We start from the raw sequence: 17776 nt of genomic DNA, 5'->3' as shown, positions 1-17776 counted from the left end.
ACATGAACAGACACTTCTCCAATGAAGACATACAAATGGCTGTCAGACACATGAAAAAAATGTTCATCATCACTAGCCATCAGGGAGATTCAAATGAAAACCACATTGAGATGCCACCTTACACCAGTTAGAATGGCCAAAATTAGCAAGACAGGAAATAACGTGTGCTGGAGAGGATGTGGAGAAAGGGGAACCCTTTTACACTGTTGGTGGGAATGCTAATTACCAACTTTTTTAGTTTGTACATAACCTTGAGGCAGTTGTTTAATAGCTCCAAAATCCTGTCTTTTTACATATAGAATATTATTTTTACATACCTAGGTTATTGTAAGAATTACAGATCTTCTTGTGTTTGGGTGTTATATTTATTAAACACTGAATGAATCCTGGGTTTACTATTATTGCTATTATGAATACCTTATTGGCTCTGAAAAGAAATAAATAGTAAAATTCTCTGAGTGAAGAGATAAGATTAACATATACAAATTTTAGTTAAGGCATCTCACATTTTTCAGCTACAGCTTAGACCAATAAACTTACTGTAAAATTCCAGAAAGCAAATATTTTAAATTTTGTGGGCCATAAGATCTCCATCACAGCTACTCTAGTTGACCAGGATAGCCCAAAATCAGCCATTCACCATACATACATGAAAAGGCATAGCTAAGTTCTAACAAAACTTTATAAAATAGGCAGCAGTCTAGATTTGGATTGCAGGCAGTACTTTGTCAATCTCAATGCTGTATAGTATTCCCAAATTACAAATGAAGATATTATTGCTCAGAATGTCTAAGCTAATTTCTTCAGGTTACATGACTTATAAGAAGGAGATCAGGGATGTAAGCTCAGGATATTTTCCCAAGCTTATGTTCCTCCTTCCATGTTAAATTGTGTAAATTAGCATCATATACTTTATATCTATTTAAATCCAGGATTTATAGTTCAGAGGAGAGATTACAACTTAATACCTAATTTGGTTCATAATTTAAACAACAAGCAAATAATTTAAGTAGAACCGATCAATATTTTAAGGCCTGTGCTAATTGTAAAATTTATAGTCTCAAAAGTGTTTGATAGTATTATTCTGGTGAGAAGTTCACAAAAATCAAGCTGAGAATTATCAAGTGTCAAAATTTTATTTTAATCTAAATTTCCTGGAAAACAGTAGTAGATATTTTGTTTTAATTTGGGCTTCCATATTCCAGAGATTTGGCACAAGTATTTACTGTACTGTCAGAGGAAGGAACTGCATAATTGTATCTCTACAGAACAGGAAATAAGAATTTTAAAATAGCCATTTTTCCAATTTAATTTTTATGAACACTTACTTCTTTAAAGAAAGTCCACAAGACAAGGGAAACAAAAGAAAAAATGAACTTTTGGGACTTCTTCAAATAAAAAGCTTCTGTATAGCAAAGGAAACGGTCAACAAAACAAGAGGCGACCCACAGAATAGGAGAAGATATTCACAAATAACACTACAGACAAAGGGCTGATATCCAAGATCTAAAAAGAAGTCAAATTCAACATCCTAAAAACAGATAATCACCTCAAAAAATGGGCAGAAGACATGAACAGACAGTTCTCCAAAAAAGACATACGGATGGCTAACAGACATATGAAAAAAATGCTCATCGTCATTAGCCATGAGGGAAATTCAAATAAAAAACCCACACTGAGATACCACCTTACACCAATTAGAATGGCAAAAATTTATAAGGCAAGAAACAACAAATATTGGAGAGATTGTGGAGAAAGGGGAGCCCTCTTACACTTTTGGTGGGAATGCAAGCTGCTGCAGTCATTTGGAAAACAGTGTGGATGTTCCTCAGACAATTAAAAATAGAGCTACCCGGCGACCCAGCAATTGAACTACTGGGTATTTATCCCAAACGTAGAGATGTAGTGAACAGAAAGGCCCCCAATGTTCATAGCAGTAATCACCACAGTCGCCAAACTGTGGAAAGAGCTGAGATGCCCTTCAACATACAACTGGATAAAGATGTGGTCCATATGTACAGTGGAATATTACTCAGCCATCAGGAAGGATGAATACCAAACTTTTGTATCAACATGGATGGGACTGGAGGGCATTAACCTAAATGAAGTAAGTCAAGCAGAGACAGTCAATTATCATATGGTTTTACTGGTATGGAACATAAGGAATAGCATGGAGAACATTAGGAGAAGGAAGGGAAAAATGAAGTAGGGGGAATCAGACAGGGAGAGGAGCCATGAGAGATTGTGGACTCTGAGAAACAAACTCAGGGGTTTAGAAGGGAGGAGGTAAAGGGATGGTGAACATGGTAGTGGATATTAAGGAGGGCATGTATTGCATGGAGCACTGGGTGTTATACACAAACAATGAATCATGGAACACTGCATAAAAAACTAACCACATACTGCATGGTGACTAACAAAGCACAATAAAAAAATAAAAATTAAAAAATTAAAGAAAGTCCACAAAATTATGAAATATTTAGAGCAGTTTTCCATTGGGTAGAAAAGGAAATGAAGAAAGAAAGGAAGAAAGAAAGAAAAAATTTTTCAACTGGCAATTTTTATCACAAATTCACAACTAGCCTTCACACCACGCTAAGATTCACGACTAAGTGATAGGATCAAGGCATGACCAGGCATCTGTACTTTAAAAGAAAAAAAAGAAAAAAACTAGAGCTTCAAGTGATTCTAATCCCCAACCCCCACGGACATAAGTCAAGTTTTCACAATTTTGGCACAGAGATAGAAATTTCACAATTAAAAAAAAAGAAATTTCACAAATTTTGGCACAAAGATAAGAAAAAGAAGAGCATGCAAAGGAATGCAGAAGGAAAATATTTCCACAAAGCCATTTGCTTGTAAAACTAGAGGAGCTGAATTTCTTCAGTACTTGCATCCAGTGGGATTTAAAGCCTGGAGATTTAAAGGTCAGCAGGTTGGGCTTTAATAGAGACCTGAAGGTACTGCACTGTTCTGGAAAGAAGACCGGCAAATAATTCAGATGCAGACAGTGTAGAAACTGGGACCTAAAAAATACTTGTGGCACACATACACTGGAGATTATTCACTCTTTTTTGAACCTATCCCCAAAAGTCAGTGTTCATGGAAACAGCGCTTTAGGAACAAAGAAGATGACGGGTGCCGTATCTCTCCTCTGCCCATCAGGATAGACACAGAGCTATTTGTGAAAAGCAGCTTAGGTTTGACACTGGCTGTCTACCTTGCTTATACAAAGTTGCACACTCCTGAGCTCTTGCATACTGTCACTCTTGGTCAGGCTTTCCTTGGTCCCAGGATAGGTTTGTCAAGCAAACAACCTGGAGTGGACAGTGTGGAAACAGCAATCTGAAGAGCACCTGGCACACACAGTGGGGAGATTATTTTCTCATCTCAGAGCATGTCCCTGGGAAGCAGCATTCACAGAGGTACCTCTCCAGGGACAGAGTAAGTGGCTGGCATCATTTCTCATGCTCATCCCTCAGCATAAATAGTCACCCATGGGGAAACAACATAGCACTTACACTGTCTGCCTAACTTTCTTACAGCAAGTGCCAACCCACTGCATTTTGGAAGGACTGCCTCTCTCTATCAAGCTGGCCTCAATTGAGTCAGCATGGGGGCCCCTGCACCAGACCAGCACAAACCCTTGCCCACACTGTATCCTGACCAGAGATTCTGCAGGGCTTCAGTTCTGGTGGAGGTGATGTCTGGTCTCATTTCAAAAGCAGACCAGAGCACACCAACTTAAAACTGGTCACTCTGTGGCCAAGGACCGAACACTGTCCATTGCAGGAAAGGAGAGAGTTTGCAGACAACTTGCCTGAAGGATAGAGCAACCGAGACACAACAACAGACTGCATGCGTCACACAGCAGAGACTTTTTCTGAAGCACTAGCCCTGGGTACTATGTGACCTCTTCTTCAAAGGACATTACTTTCAGGAGCAGCAACCATAACAGGTCTTTCTAACACAGAGAAGAATGGGGGGGTCTTAGACAAAATGTCAAAATGCAGAAATTTATTAAAAAATAAGGCATAACCAGAGATCTAAGTGAAACATATAAGTAACATGCCTGATGAACAATTTAAAGTAACATAATTAAGGCACTATATGACAAACCCACAGACACATTATATCAATAATCACAATAATCACTAGGTTTAATAAAAGAATAAAAAACATCAGTGAGACCAGAGGAAAAAAAGGATCAATCAGAGATAAAGAGTGCAATAAATGAGACTGCAAATATACTGAATGCAAAGAACAGAGGCTGGAAGAACAGAGTAATGAATAAGTGACCTAGAAGACAAAATAATGGACAATAATGAACAATAATGAAGTTGAACAAAAGAGAGAATTATGGAAAAAGATAATAAACTTAGGGAACTCAGTGAGTACATCAAATGTAATTAACATTCTTTTGTAGGAGTCCCATAAAGAAAGAGACAATGGGGCATAGAAAACTCATTTCAACTAATACCTGAAAACTTCCCTAAAGCAGGGAAGTAAACAGACATGAGATCCAGGGGACACAGAAAACTCCAATCAAAATCAACAAAAGCAGACACCAAGACACAGGGTAATTAAATTTGCGAAACATAGCACAAAGAAAGAAACTTGAAAGCAGCAAGATAAGAGAGTTCTTAACTTACAAGAGAAGGCCTATAAGTCTAACTGCGAATTGGCCCACAGAAATTTGGCAAGCCAAAAGAAAATAGCAGGAGATACTCCAAATTTTGAGTGTGAAAAATGTGCACCCCCAAATACTCCATCCAGCAAAGCTGTAATTCAAAATAGAATGAGAGATAAATAGTTTCTTGGAGGAGCAACTATTAAAATAATTTATAATCACTAAGCCAGCCCTTTAAGGCAAGAAATTTAAAGGAGACTATTTGAGTAGGAAAGACCACAAGTAACAAAGACAAAAAAGGGTGAGACAAATCATCAGAAGAAAAGCCACAATGGGAACAAATACATACCTATCAAAAATTAGTTTGAATACAAATGACTAAATGCTCTAATCAAAAGACATAGGGTGGGGTGCCTGGGTAGCTCAGTCAGTTAAAATTCTGACCTTTGATTTCAGATCAGGTCTTGAACTTAGGGTCATTGAATTCAAGTCCCTCATTGGGCTCCACACCGAGCATGGAGCCTACTTAAAAAAAAAAAAGATACAGGGTGTAAGAATTTATTACAAAAAGAACACCCAACTATATACTGCCTAAAAGAGACTTATTTTAAATATCTAAGGACATCACAGATTTAAAGTAAATGGATGAAAAAACACATATCAAATGAAAGCCAGAGTAGAAATATTTCTATTATGCATACAAAAATTTAGAATGAATACTACAAGACACACAAAAAAGGTATTATGTAACCTAAAGGAGACAATCCAACAACAAGATAGAACAACAGTAAATGTTTATGCATCCAATGTGGGAGCAGCCAAATATATTAAAAAGTTAATAACAAACATAAATGAACACATGGATAATAATACAACAACAATAGAGGACTGGAACACCTCACTTACATCAATGGACAGATTATCTAAGCAATTGGCTTTTAATGATTCATTGGGCCACATGGACTTAACATATAAAGTCAGAGCATTTATTTCTAAAACATTTATTTCTAAAACAGAATACACATTGTTTTGCACATAGTACATTCTCCAGAATAGATCACATACTGGTCACAAATCAGGCCTCAAAAAATATTAAAAAATTGAAGCCATACCATGTGTTTCTCTGACTACAAAACTATGAAACTTGAAGTCAACCACTAGAAAAATCTGGGAAGACCGCAAATGCATAGAGGTTAAACAACACTTCTACAAAACAATGAATAGGACAACCAAAAAATCAAAGAGAAATGGAAAAGTACAAGGAAACAAATGAAAATGGAAACATGATACTCTAAAACATTTGGGATGCAGCAAGGGTAGTCCTAAAAAGGGAGTACATAGCAATGTGGCCTTCCTCAAGACACAAGAAAAGTCTCAAATACACAACCTCACATTACACCTCAAGAAGCTAGACAAAGAGCTACAAGTCAAGCCCAAAGACAGCAAAAGAAAGGAAGTAATAAAGATGAGATCAGAAATAAATAATACAGGAGGGCGCCTGGGTGGCTCAGTGGGTTAAGCCGCTGCCTTCAGCTCAGGTCATGATCTCAGGGTCCTGGGATCGAATCCCGCATCGGGCTCTCTGCTCAGCAGGGAGCCTGCTTCCCTCTCTCTCTCTCTCTGCCTGCCTCTCCATCTACTTGTGATTTCTCTCTGTCAAATAAATAAATAAAATCTTTAAAAAAAAAAAAAGAAAGAAAGAAATGACACAGAAACTAATAATAGAATAGGTCAATGGAACCAGACTTAACAAAAAGAAAAATGACTGCAAAATTTTTTTTAAAAAATCACAAATGAGAGAGGAGAAATAGCCACCAACACCACAGAAAAACAAACAATTACAAAAGAATATTATGAGAAATTATATGCCACACAAATTTTACAACCAAGAAGAATGGATAAATTCCTAGAACATAGAAACTACCCAAACTGAAACAGGAAGAAATAGAATCTTAAGCACATCAATAAACAGCAAATAAATTGAACCAGTAATCAGAAAGCAACAAACAAACAAAAGTATAAAACCAGCAGCTTCACAGACTAATTCTACCAAATACTTAAGGAAGCATTAATACATATTCTTCTCAAACTATTCCAAAATATGGAAAATGAAGGAAAACTTCCAGATTCATTCATTCAGGCCAGCATTACATGTACCAAAAGCAGGTAAAGACTACTAAATAAGAGAACTATAGGCCAATATCCCTGATGAACATAAATACGAAAATCCCCCTCAAAATATTACCAAACCCAATTGAAGAGTACATTTTAAAAAACATTCCTTATAGTCAAGTAGGATTTATTCGAGGGATGCAAATGTGGTTTGGTATTTGCAGGTCAATCAATGTAATACACCACATCAAGAGAGTTAACAACAACAACAACAAAATACCCGTATTATCATGTCAATAGATACAGAAAAAGGATTCGACAAAGTACAACATTTATGCATGATAAAAGCCCTCAGCAAAGTAAGTTTAGAGAGAAGATATCTCAACATATTTAAGGCACTATATGACAAACCCACAGCCACCATCATATTCAATGCTGAAAAACAATAACCTATATATAGGAAGCCATAAAGATTTCACAAAACAAAACAAAACAAAACAAAAAAACCCAAGAGAACTGATAAATTCAGTAAAGTTGCAGAATACAAAACTAATACACAGAAATCTGTTGCATTTCTATTCATTTACAATAGTACCAAGGAAAACAAAATGAAACAGGTAAAAGACCCTTCCTTTGAAAACAACACTAATAATACTAAATTTGAACAAATTTACCAGAACAATAATACTAAAACTAATACATTTAATACACTAGTACTAAAATTTATAAGGAATCACAAAAGACTTTAAACCTCCAGAGGATCTTGAGAGAAAACAAAACAGGAGGTATCAAAGTTCCAGATCGTGATAGACTTCAAAGCAATAGTAATAAAATTATATGGTACTGAAACAAAAATGGACACATAGATTAATAGAGAATAGGGAACACAGAGATAAACCCACAAGTATATGGTCAATTAATCTTCAACAAAGGTAATGGCAAAAATAAAATCTCTGTAATAAATGGTGTTGGGAAAACTGGACAGCAACATGTAAAAGAATGAAACTGAACCACACAAAAATAAATTCAAAAGACCTAACCATGAGACATAAAAGCTTAAAAGTTCTAGAAAATATAGTCAGTAATCTCTTGGACGCAACACTTACCAACACATGTCTCCTGCGGCAAAGGAAACAAAAGGAAAATTCAACTTTTGGACTACATCAAAATAAAAAGCTTTTGCACAGAGAATGACATCATCAACAGTACAAAAGATAACCTACTAAATAAGAGAAAACATTCGTAAATTATATAACCAGAGAATAACCAGAATTTATTGAAAATATCCAGAACTAAATAACAAAAATCAGAACAGTCTAATTTAAAAATGGGCAGAAGACTTGAATAGACATTTTTCCAAAGATGACAGAGTTGGGTAACTCTTTTCATGCGTCTTCATGAAAAGATGCCCAACTTCAATAATCCAGGAAAATGCAAATCAAATCCAGAATTGGATATCACTTTACGTCTGTCAGAATGGCTAAAATCAACAACACAAGGAAAAACAGGGGTTGGTGAGGAAGTGAAGAGAAAGGAATCTTCCTGGGTTGTTGGTGAGAATGCAAATTGGTGTAGCCAGTTTCCTCAAAAATATTAAAAACGGAACTACCCTATCATCCAGCAATTGCACCCCTGGGTATTCATCCAGGAAAAAAAAAATGTGAATAAGAGATATTCGCTCTTATTTTGGGGGGTGCGGGTTGCAACATTATTTACAGTATCCAAAGTATGGACAGGAAAAAACAAATACCATACGATTTCACTTATATGTGGAATCTAAAAATAAATGAACAAACTAACAAATTCAGAATCTGAAATACAGAGAGCTGTATTGGTAATTTCCAGAAGGACAGTGGGGGTTTAGGATTAGTAAAAGGGGATTAAGAGGGACAAATGTCCATTTATAGAATAAATGAGTAATGGAGATAAAAAGTACAGCATAGAGAATATTTTATTTTATTTTATATTTTTCAGTGTTGCAAGATTCATTGTTTATGCACCACACCCAGTGCTCCATGCAATACGAGCCTCCTTACTATCCACCACCAGGCTCACCCAACCCCCACCTGCCTCCCCTCCAAAACTTTCATTTTATTTCTCAGAGTACACAGTCTATCATGGTTCGTCTCCCCTTCCAATTTCTGCCAATTTACCTTTCCTTTCTAATCCACTTTTCCTTCTTCTAATATCCCCCATGTTATTCCTTAACTTTTCCATAACTGGAATTAATAATGAATTGTTACTGTTTTTTGGGTTAGAAAAATCCAACGTTGTTATGTAATCTTTTTCCCAGTAAGCAAACTGTAATAGATAGCATTACTTATTTATTATTACCATTTATTAATAACATTTTTCTTTTACTGATTTTTTTAAATTTTATTTTTTATTGAAGTGTACTTAACATACGTATAATTAACATACATGCTAATAGTGAAGCCCTTTGATTCAACAATTTTACATGTTAGTAAATGCTCACAAGTAACTGAAACCATATGATAATTGACTTTTTCTGCTTGACTTGTTTCACTTTGCATAATGTCCTCTTGATTTAGGTCAGGTCAAGATGCCAGGGTTCTGGGAACTAGCCCTGCTTTAGGCTCCCTGCTCAGCAAGGAATTTTCTCCTTACCTTCTGTTATCACTGACCCGCTCACCACATGCACTCTCTCTCTCAAATAAGTAAATAAATAAGTCTTTTTTAAAAATGAGAATGCTTTTGTGGCTTGTTTTTCTGCAAAGGCAATTTTTACCTTTTTGTCAACTTTTTAAATGAATTCTGTTGATAGGAATGGCACATAGCAGCAATGTTTAATAGGTAACTTTATTTTATGACACTGTTTTTACAAAGAAATAGACCCTAAATTTTTCTATGGTACCTACTTTAAGATTAAGAAAAATCATTTATGAAAACCAGGTTGAGTTTAAGTTCCTTGAACTTGAGAAAACATAAACCTTGGAAATCTACCAAGCCTGTACTTGTTATTGCATGCAGCTGAATTTATAATGTCAATAGTGAATCATTATGGAAACTACAATTAGAATGTTATCAAATATGCTAACTTTTGTTTTCCGTATTTTAATCTAGATACTAATTGCCAGGGAAAGAGACTGTACTCAGTCTTGATTCAATGTCATGCTCAGACTATATGCTACAGCCATTCATAGTATATTTCAGAATTTCACTTGGAGTAGCCTTTCTATATCTAAGTTTGTGCTCATTGGACTACCTGGAAGGCGGGGTGGGGGGGAAACAGAGGAGGATGAAGCCTGGTTTTTCAAATAACATCACTTTCCAATGAAGCTTTCTCTGAAAGCTGTCCCTACCCCTGGCTGATCTGAGATGTTGCTAAGATAGATGATCCCATAAATTGCCAAGGCAGTCTTAAGGATTTGCTCTAATTAGTGTCCATATTTGCAAAGTTTTTGTTTTGTGCTATGGCAGTTTACCACAAAAGGAATTTTTTCCTTACAACTGCAAAGCTGTAAATGGATCAGGAGTTTCTGTGTTTGACTCACTATTAGTTACTTGACACACTATTGGATAGTCAAACGGACAGCAAACTAGTGACAAATGAGAAGTTTTGTGACTATGATCAAATTGAATTTGTATTTCCCCAGGTTATATAATTAGATGCATATTATTTTAGTTAGGATGCTACACACAGTAAAAAAAAATAGTACGTGTTTTAAAGAATAATTACTTATTTTAAAGTTGAAAGTTTACACAATTCTTCCTTTCTAAAATGAGCATTGCTGGAGGGGCAGGTGGGGGTATGGGATAACTGGGTAATAGACATTAAGGAGAGTACTTGATAGAATGAGCACTGGGTGTTACATGCAACTGATAAATCATTAAATTCTACCCCTGAAATTTCTAACCCACTATATGTTAATTAAATTGAATTTAAATAAAAATTTTAAAAATAAAATAAAATAAAATGAGGATAGAGATGGGTCTACTTCTGTAAGGTTGTGATTACTAAATGGGTAAATGCATGTTATTAGGACAATTTCTGGAACATAGTAAGAACTTGATAAATACGCAATATTGTTATTATCACTAATTTTACATTATAAATCAGCTTTTAAAGCTGATTGTTCATTGAGCAGATATTTAGCAGACTGACCAATTTCCAGATACTTTTCTAAATCTGTTTCAAAAAGCATGCCTACTGCAGAGGCCAATGTAGAAAAAAAGTTGTTTAATATGGAGCATGCTCAACAAATCCTAAAAAAAATCTCACAGCGTGGTCCACTCCAGCTTACCTGGTATTGTATCATTGAGCGTTTCAAAGAACTGTATCACAGGGTGATCATGTTCCTCAGGAATCATACAGGATAGTGATTAGTAAGTAAGATGTTCATCTTGCTCTGTGGTGAGAGATGGTGCACGGGTAAATTGCATATGTTAGACTTTGGAAAGTTTTATATTGAAAGCTTTCCTATGGTGCCCTAATTCTGCATTATGTCTGCTTTTAGCTGTGTAGTGTTCCATGGGGAACTAAAATAATGTTTCTTTCCAAAGGTAAGAACTGTAGGCAATGTTTATTGACTACTGACTATGTATTAAGATTCTAGTTCAACATAAAAGGACTCATATATATACATATATATACACGTATATATGAGTACATTTTATAAATAAGAAAACTGAGGGACAAAGCATGTATGTGGTGTTGTGTATGTGTGTGTGTTTGTGTGTGTGTGTGGATCAACAGGATTTTCTTTAGGCAAGTCATTAACAAAATAATTATTCTAAATTCTGGCCAGAAAAGCTTTGCATCTCTGGAAGAGAATGTTTGTTGGCATAGCAAAAATGATGAAGGAAGTCTGCCCTATTTGCCAGGGTATTTGGACTATACTTCTGTTACAGTGTTAATGCTACTAGGCCTTTTCCTATCAGTATTTGTGAGCTCATTTCATCCCTTTGGTAGGTTCTAAATTTCTTAAGGATGGGAACTTACTGCTTTTACCAGGGCATGGAAGAGTACTTACCCTAATGGGTGATAAATAAATATTTACTAAATTGATTAAAATATCTCCAAGCTAATTTTTAATCATTATTTTTAATGAATTAAAATTTTTAAAAATCAGCTTACTTCTTTCAATAGCAATACTCTTTGAGTAAATTTATGTTTACTCGTTACAAAAAATGATTAGAGGTTTTCATCATAAAGTTACTAGAATAACGTTACTGTGAATACTGCATGCCCTGCAAAGAATATTTATAAATGTGTGTATAGGAAAAAAGAAATTAAGTATGCTCTTAATATTTTGAAGATAATAAGGTAGAATTTGCCATATTAAAGACTGGTAAGTGAAGGAAATGATTTGGGTTTAAAATGTACATGTTTTGGGGGTGCCTGGGTGGCTCAGTGGGTTAAAGCATCTGCCTTTGGCTCAGGTTATGATTCCAGGGTCCTGAGATCGAGACCCAGACTGGGCTCTCTATTCAGTGGGGAGCCTGCTTCCTCCTCTCTCTCTGCCTACTTGTGATCTCTGTCTGCCAAATAAATAAATAAAATCTTTTAAAAAATAAAATGTACATTTTTTTTCAAATGAAAATCTATTAAATAAAAATTTTCTTTAGAAGGGGCAGCTGGGTGGCTCAGTGGGTTTAAGCCTCTGCCTTTGACTCAGGTCATGATCTCAGGGTCCTGGAATGGAGCCCCTCATCGGCCTCTGTGCTCAGTGGGGAGTCGGCTTCCCTCTCTTTCTCTGCCGGCTTCTCTACGTACGTGTGATCTATCTGTCAAATAAATAAATAAAATTTTTTAAAAAGTTTCCTTTAGGAAACAAATTTAATAATTTTTAAATTACTATATTGTTAAGCATATCATATGATTTCATTTTAAAATGTTTTTGGTAGACTCAATAGAAACAAACGTCCAGATTTTGATTTGAAGTATAAAATCAGTATTCAAGCTTCCAATTCATTTTTTAATATAAGCATTTTTCAAAAGTTCAGTTTCTGTGACTGTATATAGTCAATGTTTTATTTTACCGAACTCATGTATAAACTATCACAAAAAAAGATTTGAGATACTATATTTTAAATTCTGTCCAAAGCAATAGTGTTATTTTCTTGCCAAAACATCTGTTTGTAGTTTGTAAATTCTAAATTCTCTCAAGTGATATGAAATTTTATATTTAATTCACAAACAACAGATACTTTTGAAAAACATTTTATTGGATTCTAGTCGTACTTATTTTTTTTTACAGAATTTATTGGTAAGCCTACTGCAGAACAAATCATTGTGTTCTTGCATTATTTCTAAAAGGAACTGAAATAGCTACTCCTCTCGTTTTCTGATCTTTTAATCCTGAAAAAAAAAGAGCAAAAGAAACATTTAAAGTATTTTACAAATATTTTTAGATAGTACATGTACAGTAACACATATAGCTTCAGTTTTACTTGAAAAATGTACTACAAATTGAGTTGAACTTTATAATCTCCGAACTTTGTTGTTTCATTGTTGCTAGATATGAGTTGTCCACAAAGGTAGCCCCTCCCTCAGGTCTGCTGAAACCTATTATATAATGTTAAAATTACAATGGGTATCTTTCTTTGAGTACTTCCTGCCCACTAGACTCTTGGTTATTTTATTTCTATAAAGTAAATATAAATAAGTATAAAATAAAACTCTAAGAAGTTATCCCTTTATAATCTAAATTTGGAGAAACTATGTTTTAAATAGTTGAAACTACGTATCCAAAGGCACCTTTGTGTAAATAGTTTGATATGTTATGAACACACAGCCTTATTTACTATTAAAGAAATGTACTTTCTATATAGCTTATATATATATATATATGTATATATATATTCTATATACATTATCTAGAATCTGTATCTCTTCATTAGAGAACATAAAGTTTAGACTAAAATAATTGACTACAGGAGCACCTGGGTGGCTCAGTCAGTTAAGCAGATGCCTCTGGCTCAGGTCATGACATTCTCTCTCTCCCTCTGCCCCTGTCCCCCTGCCCCTGTTTGTGCTGTCTCTCACTCTCTCTCAAATAGATAAATAAAACCTTTTAAAAATTGCCCTTTCCAAACCTCTAAATAATAAATAAATAAATAATTGACTCTAGCTACTATATTATGTGTTACACAATGAATTCTCAAAAATTCAGTTCCATATCATAAATACTCATAAAATTCTATATTGCATATAACAAAATTTCTAATTATGTAAAAATGGAATGTAAAAATTGTAAATGTAAAAAAGTGTAAAAGTTGTTTTATTATTTGTGCCCTAAATACAAATGATTGAACAAAGCTTTTAAAGTTATCCAATCCATCACCTTTGCCCATTTTAGAGATGAAAAATAAGCACCTTAAATCTGAAAGAACTTTTGTAACAACATTTTCTTCTTTGGGGCAAAGCTAATATTAGAACCTACATGTTCTGGCTACTCACCCAGGCTACTTAGAAGCCTTCACTGCTTCTAAGTAGCAAAGCACTAACTGCATTTGTAAATTGTAGAAATACATAAAATTCCATACACAGCACTGAGATTTAATGAGAATGGATGAGAGTCACCCTACTGTATTTCTAATTCACTTGTAGAAATTTCCACTAATGAAAGATTATTTTAAGCTAAAACTTGGAAAAGTTATTATTGTAAATTAATCTATTCATCTATTAATTCTAGCATTCATTGCTAGGATTAAGGTTAGGTTCAAAGGCTAAAATCTGCCCAACTTAGCTGACTTCAATTACACTGAAAACTGGCCTTACATAGGTCTCCCTTAGGTATTTAAAGAAACTTCCCACATCCTATGTTTTATTTTCCATTTTGCATTCTCGTCACTCCCCAAATCACTTTTAGTATCCTTCAGTGTAATTCTAGCTGCTGTTCCTAATGAAATGATTGAAAGCTAAGGAAGACTGATATTCCTCACACTGTTGGCCATAAAATGAAAGCATTCTGGTAGTCTATATTGTTGCCGAAATTCAAAATTAAATAGATATTGAACCTACCATAAATAGCCATGTAGATAAATACTATTTCCCAGGTGTGGCTTCAAGGGTTACTCACCACTTCCTCCCGCTTGGTCTTGTCTGTTGCTGGCCAGGCTTCCAGAGGCAGATCAGGAAGCATAGGGGGCAGGGGCTGTATGGGGAACATCGGAGGCAGAGGTGGCTGTGGCGGCAGGGGCTGGATGGGGTGCACGGGTGGCTGGGGATGAATGGGCTGGTGAGCCTGTGGCTGGACGGGCTGGGGCTGGAAGGGCTGCTGGGCTGGCAGAGGGAGGTTTGGCTGGTGGTGTTGGGTTGGAGTCATGGAGTGTTGGCCAGGAACAGGCATCATTGGTTGCTGGGGGACCACGGGCTGCTGTGCTGGCATCATGGGGATGTGGTGATGAGGCTGTAGGGCATGACTCGGGAGATTCTGCTGGGACAGCACGGGAATGATTTGGTGGTGCAGCCATCCACCCATGGGTTCGTAACCATAGGAAGGGTACTGGTGAGAAACAGAGAATCAGGTTTACCATTGGCCCCATTGACTTCCAGCTAGAAAAGTAGTCATGTTTTCTTTGTCATTAGGGTAATATGAATATTTATTCATTTTTCCTTGTATAAGAATTTCTAACTGTTCACATGATATGATATGAAACTAGATTTCGCATTAGTATCCATATGAGGTAAAGTTATATTATTTCACTTAAAAGAAAAATGAAATACATGCTTAAAATTCTAAGGAAATAAAGAACAAAAAGTCTGCATACCGGATGCCTTATGTTCTGGTACCATTTCAGAGGTGTAAGGACCTTAGGAGAAAGTAACATTAGAACAAGTTTGTTTTAATTTAGTTGCATGAAATGCAGACTCACTAATGCAGTCTTCCCAAAATTGGGAGCCTGAAAATGTGAGTTCTACAGAAGAAAGAATAAGGTAAACGTTTGTCAGATACATCCTATGGTGAGGCAGTGTATTACATCCATCACATACATTTCTCATGTTTTCCTACATACTCTGAGGCAAATGTCATTACTGTCACTTTTACAGACAAGGTCATGTGGAGTAAAGAGGCTTATAATCTTACTGAGGTGATTTTGTTTAATTCCACAGCTCCAGTTCTTCTTTGCAAGAGCAAAACAAAACAGAAAAATTAATGTCATGTAACATTAATTTTTGTCTTGATATCACAATGAAAAAATAAAAGTGAAACATTGTGTCTCAGTATAAAACACAGTCAAATATTCTGGTCAAATATGCCAACCTTTTGAGATATAACAAAATCATGCCTCAAATTGTTAATACTTTTCATCAGTTTGTATAAGTAAACAGATTCATGAATTATCTTCTGAACCTATGAGAGATCTTAGTTTCATTTCTTCAAAAATAAAATTGTACTTGAGTAACCTCAGGTCCAGGGATACAATCATGTAGTAGTATAGCATTTATGTCAATACAAGAAACAATTACTAAACTTGCTCAAGTTACATGTGACAAAGCACTTTTCATATAGCTTAACTATTTCACTCCTCAAACTATCTGAAGTGTGGGCATTCTAATTATTTCCCTGCTTCAGGTAATGAAACATTGTCATTATTTCCCTGCTTCAGGTAATGAAACCAAACAAAGCTCCTGAGAGAAAAACAATTTGCCCATAGTTCCTATGGCTAAAATGTAGTTGAGAAGAGCTTTAAACCTGATCTCCAGAAAGCATGCTTTCCATTGCTCTGAGAATGTCTCATAGACTTCTTGGTCATTGAACATTCAATAAAGAGAAACAAGGGAGACCCACAGAGTGTGAACATCTTAGAATCATGAGTTGTTTAACTGTAAAGGACCTTAAATAACATCATACCTGACTTCCCCACCTTTTATAGGACCGGAATAGAACAAAGCTGTCCAGCCAGAGCACTTTCTGTACTACCATGCAGCCTCACCCTGAGTAGTAGTTCATGATGGATAGCTTTATAGCCATAGAGGAGACACTGAGTCAAAGAGGCCAATTAGAAGTATGCTGGGGCAATGCAGGCTTGAGGCAACCTCTCAAATGAGAAATGGGGTAACATGAACTGGAAAAGTGGGACTGAGAAATACCTTGAAGAATCAACCCAGTATTCTTTGCGGACCCCAGAACATTGTTAACTCAAACGATGGTCAGAATTAGTAAAGAGAAAAATTACCTCATAGCTGAAGTTGATATAACCAGGGTGCCCAGGATGAGGTGGTAGCTTTTATGGAGGGAAAGGAGGAGAAGAAGCAAGAGGGTGGGGAAGAGAAATAGCAAGGGAGAGGAAGACAGAGGAGGAAGGAGGGATATCAGAGAAAGAGAGGGAGAGAGGAGAAGAAATTAAGTCAATATGCAATTGTCCACATTAAGAGAAACTACTTTATAAGAATCTGTACAGTGCAAAATACATTTGAAGTCTACTTTTGTTTGAACCCGTATGCTGTGCAGGAACCTTTTAAAGAGGTCCAGGACAACTAAACGACTTTCCCAAGACCTGGAAACAAAAACCAGTGCACATTTAGCCTCCAGCGATCAGACAACGCCCACCTCCATATGGTCCACTAATCCTACTATAATCCCAACCACCGTTTTATATCTTACTGAAACTCACTCCATTTTGGAAAAAGAGGTTTATTGTTCTTACACAATTATGAAATAGCAAGAAGAGGAGAACTGTCTCACAAACCTTTTCTTACAGATAAGAGGTAGATAGTGATTAGTTATCAAAGAGGTTCCTTACAAATATCATGCAAACCAAGTTAACAACAACAGAAGAAATAACTACCTGTGAGTTATTGAGGAATATGAAAATATGGGTGTGTTAAAGTGGAAACACTATCAATCCCTGGGAAAGTGAAAGAGTTGATTTATGAAATTTAAATCGATTCTTTTAATTATTCTATCAAAGTTTTTATGACAGAAAGAAATTAAAGTTCAAAATAAAAAAAGAGCCTAAATAGTTATCTGCACCAGGACTGTCTGTCCCGTCAAAAAAGAGGCCATGTAACTGATGCCTGCCGTAGACAATGCTTGTTGTCCCTAGATAGGGAGAGAGATGAGA

General features: G+C 35.7%; 1 protein-coding gene across 1 annotated transcript in view; it reads right to left on the bottom strand.

Moving 5' to 3' along the window:
• LOC123394014 (amelogenin, X isoform-like) overlaps positions 1 to 16635 on the bottom strand; it is a 38433-nt gene extending 21798 nt beyond the window's left edge. The window contains exons 1-2 of the mRNA XM_045087436.1: positions 16564 to 16635; positions 14788 to 15213 (exon numbers count right to left, since the gene is read on the bottom strand). Coding sequence (XP_044943371.1) covers positions 14788 to 15213; positions 16564 to 16635 — 498 coding nt within the window. The remainder of the gene's footprint in view (positions 1 to 14787; positions 15214 to 16563) is intronic.
• Positions 16636 to 17776: the final 1141 nt, after the last annotated feature.

Source organism: Mustela putorius, unplaced genomic scaffold (assembly GCF_011764305.1).
Source record: "Mustela putorius furo isolate JIRA1106 unplaced genomic scaffold, ASM1176430v1.1 tig00001149_pilon_pilon_pilon, whole genome shotgun sequence".
Lineage (NCBI taxonomy): Eukaryota > Metazoa > Chordata > Mammalia > Carnivora > Mustelidae > Mustela > Mustela putorius.
The sequence above is the reverse complement of the archived record's forward strand: the minus strand, read 5'-3'. Positions and strand labels throughout refer to the sequence as shown.